Genomic DNA, 18272 nt, shown 5'->3' with positions numbered 1-18272 from the left:
GAACACAAGGTGATTTGATTAAAGGCGCCGTCAGTGTTTCTGGATGTTCTGGATGCCCATTGATATTTGAATGAAACACCATAAAAACTCTAAAGAGCAAACTCACCAATCCCCTTCCCAAATTTCCCCAAACTGACTACACTTTGTTTTAATGACCAGTAGTGGTTCTACAAGGCAGTCAGCAACTGATGCTCTTGTACCAGTCCTCCCTAGGCTATTTGTATTCTGCTTCCTTGACTGCACTGCCAATTCGTTGAGTTATTTTATAAATAAAGAAACGGTCCAAAGTGCTTGGAAGTTTAAGAAAAGATTTATCGAAGGTGCTCATTGATGTCAGGAACACAAGAGTTCAAAAGAAAGAAAAGCAAGGCACTGCTTTAAAAGCCCCTCCCACTCTCTAGCACGTGGTTCTGATTCACAGGGTCGGCGGGAATGGCGGCATCTGGAGGAAAGGAGCGTAGACGTTTGTCTGTTGATCGTGAGCTTCAGGCGGTTGGCAACAACTGGACTGTGAATGGTCAGAGGTCAGGAAATGACGGATCAGGAAGTGAGGATGGGGAGATGGATGTTGGACGCGGGAGTTTGGATGAGTGGAAAGTAATCAATAGGAAACGGAAAACTAAAGATAGAGACGAAGCAGATTATAGTGACATTGATAAAGAAATAAAAACTGAAAAGGAGTGAAGATGAGTTCAAGGTGTTTATCAAATTGTTACAAGAGGGGACTACTTTTAACGAGTGGAGTCCAATCCAACTAACCAAAATTCTGCATAAAGACATTGGGGAGGTAAGGAGCGCTAAACACTTGAGGAATGGTTCTTTACTGGTAATATGTAAAAGTGATGAACAACAACAGAAAGCAATAAAGACAAATAAACTAAATGGAAGTGAAGTGTTCAATGGCATATGACAAAAACTTTGTTAGGGGTGTGATCTCTGGGATTCCTCTAAGTGAGTCAGTGGATTCAGTGAAAGAAGGAATACAAAATGTTAAAGTAAGGGAAGCAAAGCGACTTAAAACAAGAAGGAATGGAGTTATATGTGACAGTCTATCAGTACTGTTAACTTTTGACGAAGCTAAACTCCCAGGAAAAGTCTTGATTGGTTACATGAGCTATGATGTCAAGGTTTACACTCCACCACTGCGGTGTTTTAAATGTCAAAGATATTGGCATGTAGCGGCGATATGCAAGGGCAAACAAAGATGTAGCAAATGTAGTGGTGAACATGAATGGAAAGTGTGAAGAAGGGGCAAAACTAAAATGTTGCAACTGTGGAGGAGAACATAGTGCAGCATATGGAGGTTGTGAGGCTAACAAAATAATGCAGGAGGTACAGCGAATTAAAGTAGTCCAAGGGGTTTCCTATGCAGAGGCAACTAAGAAAGTCCCAAGAGGTGTAGGAATACCGGTAGAAACAATTAAGGATGGGACTAAAGATGTAAGGGAATGTGTAAAGTGTGATCAACTAAAAGAAGATACGTTGATTGTGAGTAAAGGTGATTTTGTGCTCTTCATGGCTGAGATAATCAATTGCTCAGCACAGACCACTAGTAGAACTGAAAGAATTAAAATAATTGTGAAGTCAGCTGAAAAATACCTGGATGCAAAGGGAATGCCTTGGGAAAGAGTAAGAGATATTCTTAACCCTTAAAGGAGTACCGTCACACTGGTGTGACGGGAATGTTGGGAAATTAACATTCTAAAGAATATCTGGGTTCATTGAATTCAACATAGAATTTTAGAACCTTCAATTGTTGCGGAACTTAGAATGTTCAAAAACCTACACCTTTAAGGGTTAATGATGAAACACAACAATCACAGTCATGGAGTGGGCCTGTATAATGGTTTTAATTATACTTCAGTGGAATGCTAGGAGTTTAATTGCAAACGGCCAAGAATTCAAAAAATATGTTGAAAATTTACAAGAGAAACCTAATATTATTTGTATACAAGAAACCTGGCTAGTGCCTAGGTTGGATTTTGTAATAAAGGGGTATGACTCTATAAGAAGGGATAGGGAAATAGGTAAAGGAGGTGGAGTTGTAATTTTTATACAAAGGGGACTTCAGTATAGAGAGGTAAAGAGGGGGAATGACTTGGAATACATTGCTGGGCAGTTCCAGCGTTATGGATGTGACAATTGGACTCATATTGGTAAACAAAATGCCTTAGAGTGGGGGCAAAATTAGTATCAGTGAATTAATTTGCATAACTTTTAATGTAACCTATGTCCTCTGAATACTGAGAAATACTCAAATTTCATATAATCAATTTCATCCTAAGAATACAAGGCATTATATCAGCGTTATGGATGTGACATGAAATGGACACACTTTTGTGAGAGATTACAGGTATTCTACAAACTCTGTGAATTTTGAAGGAAACTGCCGAAACTATGATATATGTAGCATGAAGGAGACTTGAATGAACACAAAAAGTGTGTTTTTGAAACTATGCGTCATTTTCATAATGCATTATGTAGGAAAAACTGGCGTTATGGATGTGACGGTTTCACGTTATGGATGTGACGTGTCTGAACCAGTCCTCGACAAACTACATAAAACACATAATTAAGTAGTGAATTTTGATATGAAACAATTGAACAAGTAATCATGAAAAACTAGCGATGAAATGATTGCTTCCTCAGTGCCCACTAAGATCCACAGGAAGAATCAGGACAATAAGTCATTTAAAATATAAAATATATATACATATATTTTTTTACCGTCATCAACTGAAACACCAGGGAACATGTATATACCTAGCCCTATAACTAGCCCTACCTGAACCGTTGCACCCAAGATGACAAAATATTTATGGTATGTTAGTCTCAAGAGCCCACATCAACCTAACCCATACCCACTCATTTGTGATTTGCACACATAAAGTACATGCACGCGCACGTGCACACACGCACACCCACACAGGCACACACACACACGCACGCACGCACAGTCGCACACATACAGACAGGCAAGCACACACACACATAAACACATTCAGACAGGCAAGCACACACACACACACACAAACACCCACCCACCCACATGAATGCAGACACATAAACGCACACACACAGGCACGCATACGCATGTGCGCATGGAAACACAGGCACGCATACGCACATGCACACACAGACACACACACACACACTCAAACGCAAACTCACATATGCACACACTCATTTACATGCACATGAGTTGCAGGAGTAAGAGATGGAGACAAATTGACAAGCATGATTTATTTTTGCGAAGAGAATGCAGGACTGAGAGGCTGTCCTATTTTGTACCGCTATGCGGTACATCTAGTTTATTGCTGCCGTTACTAATGTTACTCTGTGGGTATTAGCTACAGAGGACCTGACACTTCAAATGCTGGCATATTGCGTCACATTTAAAATGAAACTGTGTTAAGCAGACGTGAGCAGCAGGCTGAACAGATCTGCAACAGAAGGTTGCTATGTTAACTCCAGCTGCAAAGTCAGCCATCTTCACCAGCTAACACGATAATTCAGTTACTGTACAACAACAGTATGACAGTTACAGGAAGATAATCGCTCAGATTTTCGTTATTAGGCCACTTGAAAATAGGCTATGGCTAGGCTAATCACTGGAGGTATTTTAATATTATGTTTGTTTTGCTAATAGTTAGGCAAGGCCTCCTTGTGGTTTTGATCAACCTAATAATCTTTGAAATGTCAATTGTAGGCCTAAACACTAAGGTGAAATGCGTTGAAACTGACATGCCACTAGACGTTTTATCGGCTTTGAGGTATAACAAAGTCTCCAGTCTTGTAAATTCACATTATGTAACATCCATAACGTCACATCCATAACGCACCATTAAAGGTTTTAAAAGTAAGAAAGGGGCACAATTTGGTCATCACACTTTACATTGATATAAATCAGCTTTGCACAGACACTATGGACATTGTCGCATCAACACTGTATGTGTAGCATAAACTTTTCCTATAAAACGTTATGGATGTGACATGGCCATGCACTTGCTGACTTAAAAACAAAAGCCTTACAAATGTAAGGAGTTGTGCTCTTAAAGGCAAGCTGAGCATAGACATTACTCTACCATTCCCTTGCCAATCTGGAATTTGTCAAATGACACAATTTGTTTGAACCTTGGGTCCATTTATCCACTTTTTAAATATGTATAATATTACCATGTGAAAAAATGATGTAAAAAGAGTGTAATTCTCCATCAAATTCAATCAGATCAGTTACAAACAATAAAATATAGACCTAAATGAAGATTTTAACAACAGTTCTATTTGCGTATGCACAACTTTGTTTTTCCATGTTAAGGATGACCTTTGCATGGAATTGCCCTGCTACAGAAGTATGGACAAATGAAGATAATGTGACAATTATAAACTTTTATAACCCATGTAGACAAGTGGAGATAAGGCAAGGATATTTGGAAGGATTTGACAGGGAGAATTATCTGGTGTGGGGATTTTAATGCACATAGTACATTATGGGGAGAGAGGGATGATGGGAATGGAAATGTAGTCGAAGAATTTATGGAAGAGAAAGAGTTAGTATGTTTGAATGATGGATCTGGGACTATAATAGATGTGGCAAGGGGTACAGAGTCAGCAATAGATCTAACTATTGTCACAAAAACCATTGCAGATAGATGTGATTGGGAGGTAGTGAGGGAAAGCACAGTAGGAAGTGATCATTATCCTATTAGAATTCAGATAGGAGTGGAATTAAGAAATGAACATGACATAAGCAGGAATTGGAATGGAATAATTGTTGCAGCAGGAGTATCAATCCCAAAAACTAAGCCTAAGACGTTAACTAAAATAGTGCCATGGTGGTCTGCAGAATGTAAGGAAGCAATTAAAGTTAGAAATAGAGCGTTTAAAGAGTTAAAAAGAACACATAATTTTCAGAATTTAGTTCAATATAAAAGATCTCAGGCAATAGTTAGGAAAACAATAAGACAAGCTAAAAAAGATCATTGGAAAAAGTTCTGTGACTCTATTGGTCGAACTACTCCATTGGAGAGAGTTTGGAATATGATTAAAAAAATGGCTAAAAAAATTAGCCAAGGTGCACAGCTCAGCTCAGCTCTTTTCAAGAAGAAAAAAGAGGTAGAGAAGTTACAATTGAAAAATATCGCAATGTGTTTGACATTGAGGATAGCGAAGAAGGGGTATTGGATGTGTTATTTACGAAATCTGAACTCAATAAGGCATTAAGTAAATTAGGTAAGTCATCTCCAGGGATGGATAAAATCTGCTATTCCATGTTGGAGAACTTAAGTGATAAGGGGAAGGAAGTTTTGTTAAGTCTATATAATAAAGTATGGATAGATGGTTGTATTCCTAGAACATGGAAGGAGTCTATAATTATTCCTATTAGGAAACCTGGGAAAGATCCTAAAATAGCAATTAACTATAGACCTATTGCATTAACATCCCAGATGGGAAAAACTATGGAAAGGATGATTAATGACAGGCTTACATATTGGGTTGAAACGAAAGGATTAATGAGTCATTATCAAAGTGGATTCAGGAAAGGTAGAGGCACCATGGATCCCATTGTATGCCTTGAAGATAAAATAAGGAAGGCTCAAGTGAACAGAGAAAATGTAGTGGCAGTGTTTTTTGACATTGAGAAGGCATATGATATGTTGTGGAAAGAAGGTATGATAAAGGTTAAAATATTGGGAATAAAGGGACGGATGTTCCAATGGATTAAAGGGTTTTTGTCTAATAGAACAATTCAAATTAAAATAAATGGAGAATTAAGTGAGCGATACAGTGTGGAAAATGGTGTCCCACAAGGAAGTATTGTTAGTCCACTATTATTTTCAATAATGATTGATGATATTTGTAAAGACATACAAAATTCAGTAGGGGTGGCATTGTTTGCAGATGATGGAGCAATGTGGAAAAAAGTAAGATATATAGATTTTGTGATGGGTAAGATGCAACAGGCAGTGAACAGAGTCCAAGAATGGGCCCTTCAATGGGGGTTTAGGATCTCAATAGATAAAACAAAGACTTTATTCTTCTCTAGGAAGAAAATAAATGTAGATGTTAAAATCAAATTATCTGGGGCAGATTTAGAAAGAGTGGAATTCTTCAAATATTTGGGAATGTGGTTTGACAAACGATTAACTTGGACAATGCAAAAAAATATTGAGAAATGCAAGAAAGTGTTGAATGTGATGAGGTGTCTGCGTGGAGTTGAATGGGGAGCAAGTAGACCTGCTTTAAAAGCCATTTATACAGGGCTGATGAGATCTGTATTTGACTATGGGTGTGTAGTGTATGGGTCTGCTGCTAAGACATCACTTAAGAAACTAGATGTAATTCAGAACCAAGGTTTGAAGCTATGCTGTGGGGCAATTAAGACCACGCCAGTGGCAGCAGTCCAGGTAGAGATGGGAGAGATGCCTCTCTATCTTAGAAGAGACCAGCTGTCTCTTGTGTATTGGACAAATCTAACAATCAAAGGGGTCATAGTGAAAAACACATGAGTCAATCAGTCTTATGGCAGTGTCAAGAGAGAGAGAGTTACCTTATTAAAAGTTTTGGTTGGACAATAAGACAAAAGGTAATAAATATGGGAATAAGTGCTCTTGAAATAAGCCCTACAGTGGCATATCCTGTTGTTGGCACATCCTTGGCTGATGTCAGAGGTTCCAGTAGACTTGGGCTTATTAGAGGAAAAGAAGGATGTTGAAGTGGATCATTACAGGGTCCAGAGTTACATTGCGAGCAAATATAAAGAAGCAGTCATTTTATATACTGATGCATCTAAGCAGACTGATAAGAAAATGGGAGTTGCTTATGTTATCCCTCAATTAAACATTGAATCTGGAAAGAGAATCAATGATGATTTAGCTGTATACACAGCAGAAATGATAGGAATATGGATGGCCTTATTGTGGGTAGAGAGCAATAGACCTAAGCAAGCTGTGATTGCGTCAGACTCTAGTTCAGCTTTAATAAGCCTTAAACGTTTTCACTCTGAGTCTAGACAGGACATAGTATATGAAGTAATGCAATTAGCCAACAATCTGCTTAAGTCTGGTATAGTACTACATTTATATGGGTATCAGCTCATATAGGTGTAGGAGGTAATGAATTAGCAGATAAATGTGCAAAGAAAGCAGTGGGGAAGTCTGATATAGAGTTGAATATTAAATACAGCAAAGCTGAAGTCAAAAGTATAATCAAAGCTAAAATAAATGAAAAATGGCAATTTGTATGGGATAACGAACAGTCTGGTAGACACCTGCATAGTATTCAAGGAAAGGTGGGGAGGAGCAGGAATACATGCAGAAGTAAGCAAGAAGAAGATGTGGTGTCCAGAATGAGGCTAGGACATACAGGATTAAACAGAACATTGTTTACCATGAAAAAGCATGTTGATGGAATGTGTGAATATTGCAATAGTCAAGAGACCATAGAGCATGTAATTATGTTTTGTCCTGAGTACCATCAAGCCAGACAAAGGTTTATATCACAACTTGGTGAAATCCAGATGACATTAAATTTGAATCTTTTTTTTTTCTTTTTTGAAGGTAACTGGGTTATTGAAAAGAATTTAGGAAAGTGTAGGATGACCATTTGAATCACACTCCAGTCCAGATGGTGGCGGTAATGCACCAAAAAGCTGGTTGCCAACCGCCATATAAAGAAGAAGAAGAAGAAGAAGAAGTAGCACATGGTTCTTGAATCAGGAAGTGAGAGTGTAAACAACAGGCAATGCTGTCTTCTAGTTCTGTCTTTAACGTGTGCTATCTCTGCTACAAACATTGTTAATGGGTACAATCTTATGGATTTAAATTAGACTCTCGATTAACATATCTTTCTGTTTTCTAAAGCTTAACCGAAGGTTAAACCGAAGAAAAACATGGCTTCAAGATCTTTCTCAGAGGAGGATTTCTCCTGCGCGGTGTGCCGTGACATCTACAAGGATCCTGTTATTCTGACATGTAGTCACAGTGTGTGTAAAGTCTGTCTGCAGCGGTTCTGGGAGACAAAACTATCGAGAGAATGCCCAGTTTGTAGAAGTGTCACCTCAACGGAACATGTCTGCCCCCCCAATCTGGCTTTAAGAAACCTGTGTGAGATCTTCTTACAGAGAAGTCAGACAGCTGCAGCAGATTCTGACGTGCTTTGCCATCGGCACAATGAGAAACGCAAACTCTTCTGTCTGGAGGATAAACAGCCTGTGTGTTTGGTGTGTCGAGATTCAAAGAAACATAGAGATCATACCTTCAGTCCCATAGACGAAGCAGCACAGGAACGTAAGGTAACGTTTACTGCATGAGTTTATGTAGCTTCCTAGCCTACTCCAGGTGCGCCTGCAGGTGTAGCCTACCTACGGCCGTACGCTAGCCCAGGGGTTCCCAAACTTTTCCACGACAAGGCCCCCCAAATACCACTAGGTTCAGGCCAAGGACCCCCTTGATGTGTTATTAAACCCATCGACAATACTACGGCAAATGAAAAAATACATTAAGCTAATTCTTATACTTATTTTAGCCCTTACATTTGGGGCTTTCTGCAGCTATCACTCTTATTATTCCCATATCATTATCATGGAAAATATAGATATGCGACAAATTATTATAATGGCATTGTATAACAACCCTCATAGTAATGTATATTTAAAATGTTTCAAATGTATTTGTTTGTTTTTTTTTATTTTTTTTTTATTATTCATTTCTGTGAGTCATCATAATTAGGTACCAGGAAGTACATCAAATAAGGTAAAAACAACCTCAATGAAAAAAGGAACAGTTTCAGAATTTCATCAAATCAGTATTTCATCTCTTCTTTCACACAATATGCTTCCCTCAATACTTTTTTTTGTTTATTGATTATACCGACCCACCCCCCTTCCCCCAACCTACCCTCCATCCACCCACCTGCATTTATTTGTTGCTTTTATTTTCCCTTCCAACTAGCTGAGGCCCCCCTGGCACCCCCTCACGGCCCCCACTTTGAAAACCACTGCGCTAGCCTACCTACTCAAGGAGAGGGATAATTTCCCCTGTGTGTGTATCCACACCAAGTTTTTCTAACATATCGTCCTCCCAACACTACACTATCCTAAATGCATGACAGCAGGCTATTAACATTTTTCTGTAAACACATTAACAAAATCAACTTAATGCAGAGCTATACACACGCACATTTGTCTGTGGCAACAGTTGCAGCATTGAATACTGTTTAATGTAGGTACAGTGCAGAGTAGACTATAGCAAGGAATTTGTCAATATTATAGGAGTGCCTTCATACAGTAAATAGATAGTCGAAGTATGGTAGGAGGAGAAGTGGTAGAAGTGGTAGAAGTATGGTAGGAGGAGAAGTGGTAGAAGAGGTAGAAGTATGGTAGGAGGAGAAGTGGTAGAAGTATGGTAGGAAAATAAGTGGTAGAAGTGGTAGAAGTATGGTAGGAGGAGAAGTGGTAGAAGTATGGTAGGAAAAGAAGTGGTAGAAGTGGTAGAAGTATGGTAGGAGGAGAAGTGGTAGAAGAGGTAGAAGTATGGTAGGAAAAGAAGTGGTAGAAGTGGTAGAAGTATGGTAGGAGGAGAAGTGGTAGAAGTGGTAGAAGTATGGTAGGAGGAGAAGTGGTAGAAGAGAAGGTAGAGGAGGGAACAGAGGGAAGTGGAGAGGAAGGAGGAAGAGGAGGGAAGAGTGTGGTAGTAAGTGATGAGGAAGAGGAGGGAAGAGTGTGGTAGTAAGTGATGAGGAAGGAGGAAGAGGAGGGAAGAGTGTGGTAAGTAGTGAGGAAGGTAGAGTTGTGTCGTCAAGAGTTTTTTGAAGGTAGAGAGGGACGCCCCTGCTCTGATGGGACGTGGTAGAGGGACGCCCCCCCCCTCACACACACACACACACACACACACACACACACACACACACACACACACACACACACACACACACACACACAGCATGTCAGCCTATATTAGTCCACCCATACATCTTGTTTCCTTCCAGGAGGAACTCGGGATCAAACTGCAGCTCTTACAGAAGAAACTTGAAGACTTCAACCTCGCAACACTCACCTGTGATAAAACTCTAGAGTACATAAAGGTAGGAGTTGAGGTGGTGGTGGTCAGGTGGTTAGGAACCTGGCCTTCCGAGTGGTACTCCAGAAGGTTATCGTTTCAATTCCAGAATGGGTGGGCAGTGGTTAGCTAATCTGGCTAGCATGAATTAGCCAGGCGAGTTGTAGGATCAAGTCCCGTCTGCCACTGTTGTGCCCACAAATGTTTGGATAAAAACATCAGTTAGTTGCTCTGGAATAGACTGGCAACTTAGTGAGGTAATGGACTCTGCTTTTAATGATGGGCAGTTTAAAGTCTTAAGTGCCCGCTAAAGGTAATTTCATAATTGGTGGTTGGTAGCGTAGTGGTTAAGGAGCTGGGCTAGTATGTAGTAGCCTGAGAAGATGTGGGTTCAATTCCTGGCTTCCACTGTGTGCTTTGAGCAAGGCACTTAACAAGTTGTTCCGGGAACAATGATCTGTGTACTATATACATATGGCTTTGGATAGAATGGTCTGCTAAATGAATGCATTTGTAAATGTCATTTGTAATTTCCCTCACGGGACTCAAAATAATATATATACATAACTAAACTCAATTTAACACCATAAACGAGACATTAACTGCTGGTATTGATGAATTAAAAGTTAACAATGTCATGATGTGATATTGCAGGTTCAAACCCAACACACAGAGATGCAGATCAAGGAGGAGTTTGAGAAACTTCACCAGTTTCTACGAGATGAAGAGGCAGCCAGGATAGCTGCACTGAGGGAGGAAGAGGAGCAGAAGAGTCAAATGGTAAAGGAGAAGATGGAGAAGATCAGCAGAGAGATCTCATTTCTCTCCGACACCATCACAACCATAGAGGAGGAGATGGGAGCTGATGACATCACTTTTCTGCAGGTAGTGAACCTCTAACACCTGGGGGGTATTCCATCAACCTCGCTAAAGGCCAACCCTGGCTTATTTCGATAAGTCTCGCTAATTTTAGTGAGAATTCCGTTCCATTAATGAGGTTAATGTGAATCCCAGCTTGGTAACCATGGGAATTTATGCCACAGAACTAACCTGCTCCATAGCAGGTTAACTTTCAAGCTAAATTAAGCTGTGTTGCAAAAAAAAACAATCAGTCGGAAAACGAGTCCAAAAAGATGGTTCCGTCAACCTGTGCTCTCGTCACCTGTAGCCTACAACTTCAAAAATAGAAGTAGGCCTAGAAATGTTTTTTCTGTTGTTGTTTTAACTTCACATGCGTGTGGTTCTAGGAATCGTGCTACTCTGTGTCACTTACGTTCGGTGGCATAAGAAAGGATACATTCCTGCGTGTTCGCAGGTTCGCTTCACATACGAAGTATTAAGGCTACATTGTTTATCACCTTGATAATGGCATTTTTAGTTATAATCTTTGATGAAAGACATATGTCTACTGCTGATAAAGGGTCATGCACATTTGGTAGGCTGTTCAGTGACAGCTTTGCCAGTGGGCTATATTATATCTGATGCAAGCCAAAGGATAATTATTCTGTAGCCTAGGCAGCTAATAATTAAAACTGCTTCATGTGGCTATAGGCTATTATGTTGATACTTATTTATTTTATGACCACTATTCTATCTATTTTTTTCTTTCGATGTTAAATTTGATGACTTTTGATGAAAATCCTGTAGATGGCGCTTGCCAAATCGAACAGAAATCGTCTAGTATTGTCTTAATTTTACGCCATATATCCTCTTTTCGTCAATCTACTGTTTTGGTCTACTGTTCTACCTCGTGCACGAGCAGAGATGAAGCTGAACTAAACCTCGCTTGAATAAACGAGGCCAAGATGCCGCTAACTTGAGTTAATGGAACGGCTTCAGCCCCAAGTGAAAGTCTACGCTAGTTCAAGCCAGGCTATTTCTGTTAAGCGCCGCCTTCATTAGCGAGGTTGATGGAATATCCCCCTGGTTATGGAGCCCTACAGTGAAATGCTCATGCTTAGAGACTGCCCAATCATACTCTACTAACACACACACACACACACACACAGGCTATCCACATGTGCACAAATCAACCCTTTATATGATCAGAATATAGATATGGATAGCATTACCATTTAACAATTTAGTTGATATTCAAGCTACAGTACAACAGTAGACTTTAGAGTAAATATAAATACTACCTTTGCATACAATATCTGTAGTAGACTTTAGAGTAAATATAAATACTACCTTTGCATACAATATCTGCATGATAACCAGAGCATGATAGCTTAAATGTTTAAGTGACGTAATCAGAACATAGGCCTATTAGAAGATACTGTAGAAAATGAAGTGCATGTAATGCATGTTACGATTGTTACATTTGTTATGGTTTAATTGGATAAACTGTAGCAATGGCTTATAACCCATGTCCCTCTTATTTTTTGCAGAGCTACAACAGAACTGTGGCTAGGTGAGTGTGTGTGTGTGTGTGTGTGTGTGTGTGTGTGTGTGAGTGGTCTTCCTGTGAATCTCTGTCTATCTTCTCTGAAGTTCTGAATCCAAACAAACAGCGTCACTGATTTCTGAATGTTCTTCCAGAACCCAGAGCACACTGCAGTATCCAGAGGGGGTTTTAGGAGCTCTGATCAATGTGGCAAAGCACCTGGGCAACCTGAAGTTCAGAGTCTGGGAGAAGATGCAGGAGATTGTTCAGCTCAGTAAGTTCTGCTGCATGTTGCACACACAACGGTTGCTGTCCGACATGCAAATCTGTGATGCATTGTGCACTGATCTGCTCTTAGCAACTCCAACACTATTATCAATCAATAACAATAACCCCCCCTCTTTAAAATATGTTACAGATGTTTTGTTGTGGAAAGTGACATCAACATGCAAATATAGAATTATTGAAAAGATTTCAGACTGCAACACCATCACAACTTTAGCTGTTTTCTCATGTGTTCTCTCTCTTTCTCTTTCTCTTTATATGCAGTCCCTGTGACTTTGGATCCCAACACTGCACACCCACAACTCATTCTGTCTGAGGATCTGACCAGTATGAACTTCAGTTATGACAAACAGCAACTCCCTGATAACCCAGAGAGATTTGATTACTGGGTAAATGTATTGGGCTCTGAGGGCTTTAACTCAGGAACTCACTGCTGGGATGTGGAGGTTGGGGACATACATCTTTGGGCTGTGGGTGTTATGTCAGAGTCGGCCAAGAGGAAGGGACCTGTTTGCGAATGGAGTGGGCTTTGGTTTTTGCTCCATGAACGTGGTGAATATGATGCATTTTCTTCCCCGCTGCCAGAATCTTGGTTTGAAGAATTCCTGGCAACCAGGCCATCCAGGCCCTCTCCTATCACAGTGAGTCGGAAACCCCAGAGGATCAGAGTGCAGCTGGACTGGGACAAAGGAGAGCTGTCTTTTTATGACTCTGACAACACACATCTCCACACTATTACACACACTTTCACAGAGAGAGTGTTTCCATTTTTTGGTGCTCAGAGTCAACATATCCCACTGAAGATCTTGCCACTGAAGCTGGAATCAATCAGTGATAGAGTGAGTGGTATTCAGTGATAGGATAAAAGGTTGTTGTTGTTATGAAAGCATGGATTTGTTTTTCTGGATCTTGAAGGAAGAGGATTTTCCAGATTTTGGCCATATTTTTAGATGAAAAATCTCTCTTTGACAACTCCATTACAGGAAGATGGCTTGATCAGTAACCACACACAGATCTTTGAGGCTTGTGTAGATGTTAGAGAGATGCCGTCAAGTACTGTATGTGTAAATGGCTGGATATGTCAATCTCACATATAGGTTACAATCATAACTCCAGTTTTATCTACTAATGCTGTGTGGGTTTTTTTGCTGTTTCTATAATTGTAATTGAATTTAATTGTCATTTTAAATTTTTTTGCAACTTTCACATGACATTTTATGTAAATAATATATGTCATAATAATAAATATCTCAAATCAAACTGAAGTGAAGAGAGACAACCCATAGAGACTTTTTTAAAATGGTTCAGTGTCCTGGGCTCTGAGGACATTAACTCAGAAACACACTACTGGGATGTGGAGGTTGTGGAAAAGGAGTTACTTTGAACTGGGTGTGATGAGAGAAAATGACCTGAGGATGGAGGAGAATGACCTCAGCAGTGGACTTTGGCGTGTGAGTGTTTATTCTGTTGAAGGTACAGGTTCCTTTTTAATTGCACTGCGCTGAGTTGTTTGTTTCCAGCACTTGCCTTCCATGCTGCATTTATGTTGTGCTTCATCTTCCAGCCCTAATAAAAGCCCTAATTTTGTATCTCTGACTCTGATATGATTGACCTCTAACCCCACATCCAGAGACACATATCACATTCTTTGAGCACGGCATGAGATGTGCATATCTCGCATACCTAAACAATGCCCACATAGACTCTCTAACTGCAACTTTTACCGTCCACGATGCCAAGATTGGCAAGAACAACCTGCTTCACATACGTTTATAGTGCAGATACGATCATGATCCATCTTTCAAAGATTCCCACACTCATGAACCATGAAATAAATGGGTTGTTGCTTTCTTCAGTACAAAATAACTTTTTTAGTAAGTCAAAATATTCCCTAATTTCTTTTGACCACAGGGAATATCAGCTGTACCCTGGCATTATAAAATAAAAGCTTTTTTCGTTAGTTACTTTTTTATTAGTTATTTTTTTAGTGTACGACTATTTAGTGCGTTCAGAAAGATCTCAATATCAATTCTGTGATCTCAGTTGGGTCAGGTTTTTAAAGTAAGTCTGAAATAACCATGTGTAACTTACAGACAAATAGCTTTCATACCTGTTGAGATCTCAAACACTCTTTCACACTAACATGAATAGATATGACTGATACAAAACCACTCCCTCTAAGAAAAAACAAACTTACCTGAAGAAGGGGAAAAAACATGACACTTCTCGTAAGCTTCATTTTCCACATCATTCTAGTTATACTGAATTGTTTGAATGAAAAATTTAGTCAGCAATAGTTTATATGAAAACAAGTTATTATAGTAGCAACAGTTTTATTTAATTCACATAGGCTTCTAGGAGTTTAAAAATTAGACTAGAATTTTAGTTCAGGCTTGCAAGAGGAAACAGCCAAACTTCAGGGCAACCACAACTATCAGAGAAAATGGCCTCCAGAATGTTCTCAAAGGAGGATTTGTCCTGTCTAGTGTGCTGTGACTTCTACAAGGATCCTGTTCTTCTGACCTGCACTCATAGCATCTGCAGATCCTGCCTTAAGAAGTTCTGCGAAACCAAAGGATCAAGAGAATGTCCAGTCTGTAGAAGAAGGAACTCAAGGGATGAGTATCCCCTTAATCCGGTTCTAAAGAAGCTGTGTGAAAGTCAAAGAGAACCGTTCTGCAGTCTGCATCGTAAGGAACTTGAGCTCTTCTATGAAGACGACACACAGCTTGTGTGTGTGCTGTGTCAAGACTCAAAACTCCATAAGGAGCACGACTTCAGACCCATCAGTGAAGCAGCCCTGGAGCGCAAGGTAAGAATTATACTGCAAATCAATGAGTTTGTGTATGATGCTACAACCATTATACTGCAATCAATGAGTTTGTGTCTATGATGCTACAACCAAATGGATTATTTTAGTAAATCAGACTGTTGCAGTCATCCTCCCAAATCATTAAGTGGCATCATTTTCTTGTATTGCATTCTATCCAGAAGTCTGTCAATGCTATACAAAACATCTATACCATCAATTATTGTTTTATCTTGAATGCAGTTGTGGGGCAGATAACTGAATTTTTTCATAAGAATCGTTCACAACTGGTAACAAGCGCCAAAATTGGCACAATTGCTGTATGGGTATTGCTCTTTCAATAAAGAACGTTAGCCCCCCCCCCCCCCCCCCCCCCCCATGCCAGCCTCGGCGGCCATTTTGTTTCCGCCATTACCAAATTATGTGTTTTTCATCATATCTACTAAGCAAAACAGTTAAGCACATAAATTATGAGATCTACCCCTATGTTTTGATGGTCAATGATGCCAAGGATACCATACAAAACATCAATGAATGCCTCTGGACTGCAATGGCGGCCATTTTGTTATCTGCTATTACAGAATCATATATTTTAGGCCTACATCATATCTTTTTCGCCAAACATCGAAAATCAATAATGGTGATGTCTACCCCCATGTTTTGATGGTCAAGGATTACAATGATACTATTTCTAATACCATAAAACTTCCAGATCAATATAGGTAAGTCTAATAGTGGGACGTCATGATTCAGAATGGAAATCATAGGCTACTATTCATAATTATCATAATTATTCATTATTGATTGATTACAATCATTTATTCTTCTTAAGGAATTTTAAATTCATTTTAATTTGAAAAAAGAAAGAAAAAAGTATTTGGATGTTGCCTTGTATTCTTGTATTTCCGTTCACATTGGAATGCCAAGAACTAATGTAGCCTAGCAACTGTTTCTAAGTGAGGTAGGCATTTCTCCTCCGGAGGTGATTGTAGCTGATGCTGTCTTTTCGTACTGAATGTAGAAGATGTTGAACACACTGACGTGCTGTAAACGTATTACTTTTATTCACTAAACCTGGAGCAACATAGTTAAACGTGTCTCTGCTCATCGAATCGTTACAATCATACACTGAGCATGCGCATCTTACAAAACATGGCGTCCATTGATTGGCCAACAGAATCTCATAAGTAATGCTTTTAACTGAAATCACATGACAGTTTTGATCAGAACGTCACATGCTCTTTTTTTTGGAAGGGCAGCTATCCGCCTACACCCTTTTACATGGTCTTACAAGTCCAAAATAGCTCTAGGCTAGATTACACGTCCTGATTTTGTCTTGTAATTGGTGGTCAGAGGGGCAAATTCATTTGCGGTCTGTGAAGTAGGAGATGTGCTGTTGTGTGGAGTCTGTGATGTGTTGTCCTCAAGACTCTTGTCAGTGTGCGCGCCAGCGAGATCTACGTCATTTTGACGTCACGTTTTCGCGCTACCGGTCCGGTGCGGCGAGTATAACGAGGCCTTGAGTGTGATGTTCTTTAGTGGAAAGGAGGTAGCGTCTGTTTCTCCTGTATTCCTGTCCTCCTTCAGCTGAACGTATGAGATAGGAACGGTCAGTTTCAGCCGGTCTGATGACTACTGCAGGTTTCCACTGAGCTTGCTCTTGAAAGCGGATCGTTGACCTTCCTGCAGCGGCGACAGAGGTCTGGCTGACCTATCGTAGTAGGCCTACGTTTTCGGCTGTTGCTGCTGGTGGACCCGCCTAGCATGAACTTCTCTCAAACTGACGACCTTTGGCTGAAGCTGCTGGTGGGTGCTGGGTAAGACTGAACGCAACCGCCTACTCATGAGCAGTTGAGCAGGTGATCTGAAACAGTCAACAGGAGTGTTACGATACTCAAGGAGACTGAGGTAAGGATCTCTCTTGTCACATCTGGCCTAGTTATGTGGCCTCCCATTTGTCAGCGAAAGCTTCAAACTCTCTGCATTTGTAGCCTACTGAGGGCCGTTATCTGATACAACAGTCTCAGGTATGCCATGTCTAGCGAAGGCTGCTTTAAGTTTGTGTATTACAGCAGAGGCTGTTGTGCTGTGCAATTTATCAAGCTCAAAATACCTGCTGTAATTGTCCACTGTGATGATGTATTGTTCCAGGTGAACAAATCTGTAGCAACGGTCTGCCATGCCCGATCGGGGATCTTGTGGCTGATCATGGGCTCCTTGGTGTTGGAAGGTCTGTGTTCGAGGCATGTGGGGCACTTTCCAGCCGTTTCCTCAATATGCTTGTTCATACCTGGCCAAAATAGGATGTCCCGTGCTCTCTGTTTGCACTTTTCAATGCCCATGTGACCAATGTGTATCCGTGATAACTTCTCAGCACGCAGTGAAGTAGGAGCAACAATTCTCTCACCCTTGAATATGATGTCATTCATCTGGGAGAGTTCATCACGATAGTTCCAGTACTCAACAATATTCTGCAGGCACAGTTTTCTTTCCTCAGGCCATCCTTCACTGATTGTTCTTTTTGATGCAGATTTTTTTTTTATTTTAGCTTTGCGTCACTGACAGGCAAGTTCCTGTACAGCATGTGTACCTGCATGTCCATGCCCTCTCTGAGGCTCTCATCTGGTCAGACAGAGACTTCCGGGATAGAGTGTCTGCAACAGGGATGTGCAGAGGCGTATCAAGCTTTTTAAAAGTGTGGGGGTTGTGGAATAGGAAAATGAAGCAATCTGGC

General features: G+C 40.2%; 1 protein-coding gene across 1 annotated transcript in view; it reads left to right on the top strand.

Moving 5' to 3' along the window:
* Nucleotides 1-13713, top strand: part of LOC143099963 (zinc-binding protein A33-like) — a 45103-nt gene extending 31390 nt beyond the window's left edge. Inside the window, exons 3-8 of the mRNA XM_076262869.1 lie at nt 8730-8753; nt 9988-10083; nt 10713-10943; nt 12449-12471; nt 12600-12718; nt 12994-13713. Of these exons, the coding sequence (XP_076118984.1) occupies nt 8730-8753; nt 9988-10083; nt 10713-10943; nt 12449-12471; nt 12600-12718; nt 12994-13586 (1086 nt within the window). The 3' untranslated portion in view covers nt 13587-13713. The remainder of the gene's footprint in view (nt 1-8729; nt 8754-9987; nt 10084-10712; nt 10944-12448; nt 12472-12599; nt 12719-12993) is intronic.
* The last annotated feature ends 4559 nt before the right edge of the window (nt 13714-18272 follow it).

The sequence above is a fragment of the Alosa pseudoharengus genome, unplaced genomic scaffold (assembly GCF_046254945.1).
Source record: "Alosa pseudoharengus isolate Yale_2024_CS ecotype anadromous, Long Island Sound unplaced genomic scaffold, YU_APseudo_1.1 YU_APseudo_1.1_scf_3, whole genome shotgun sequence".
NCBI classification, from domain to species: Eukaryota; Metazoa; Chordata; class Actinopteri; order Clupeiformes; family Clupeidae; genus Alosa; species Alosa pseudoharengus.
This window is presented reverse-complemented; position numbering and strand designations above follow the sequence as displayed.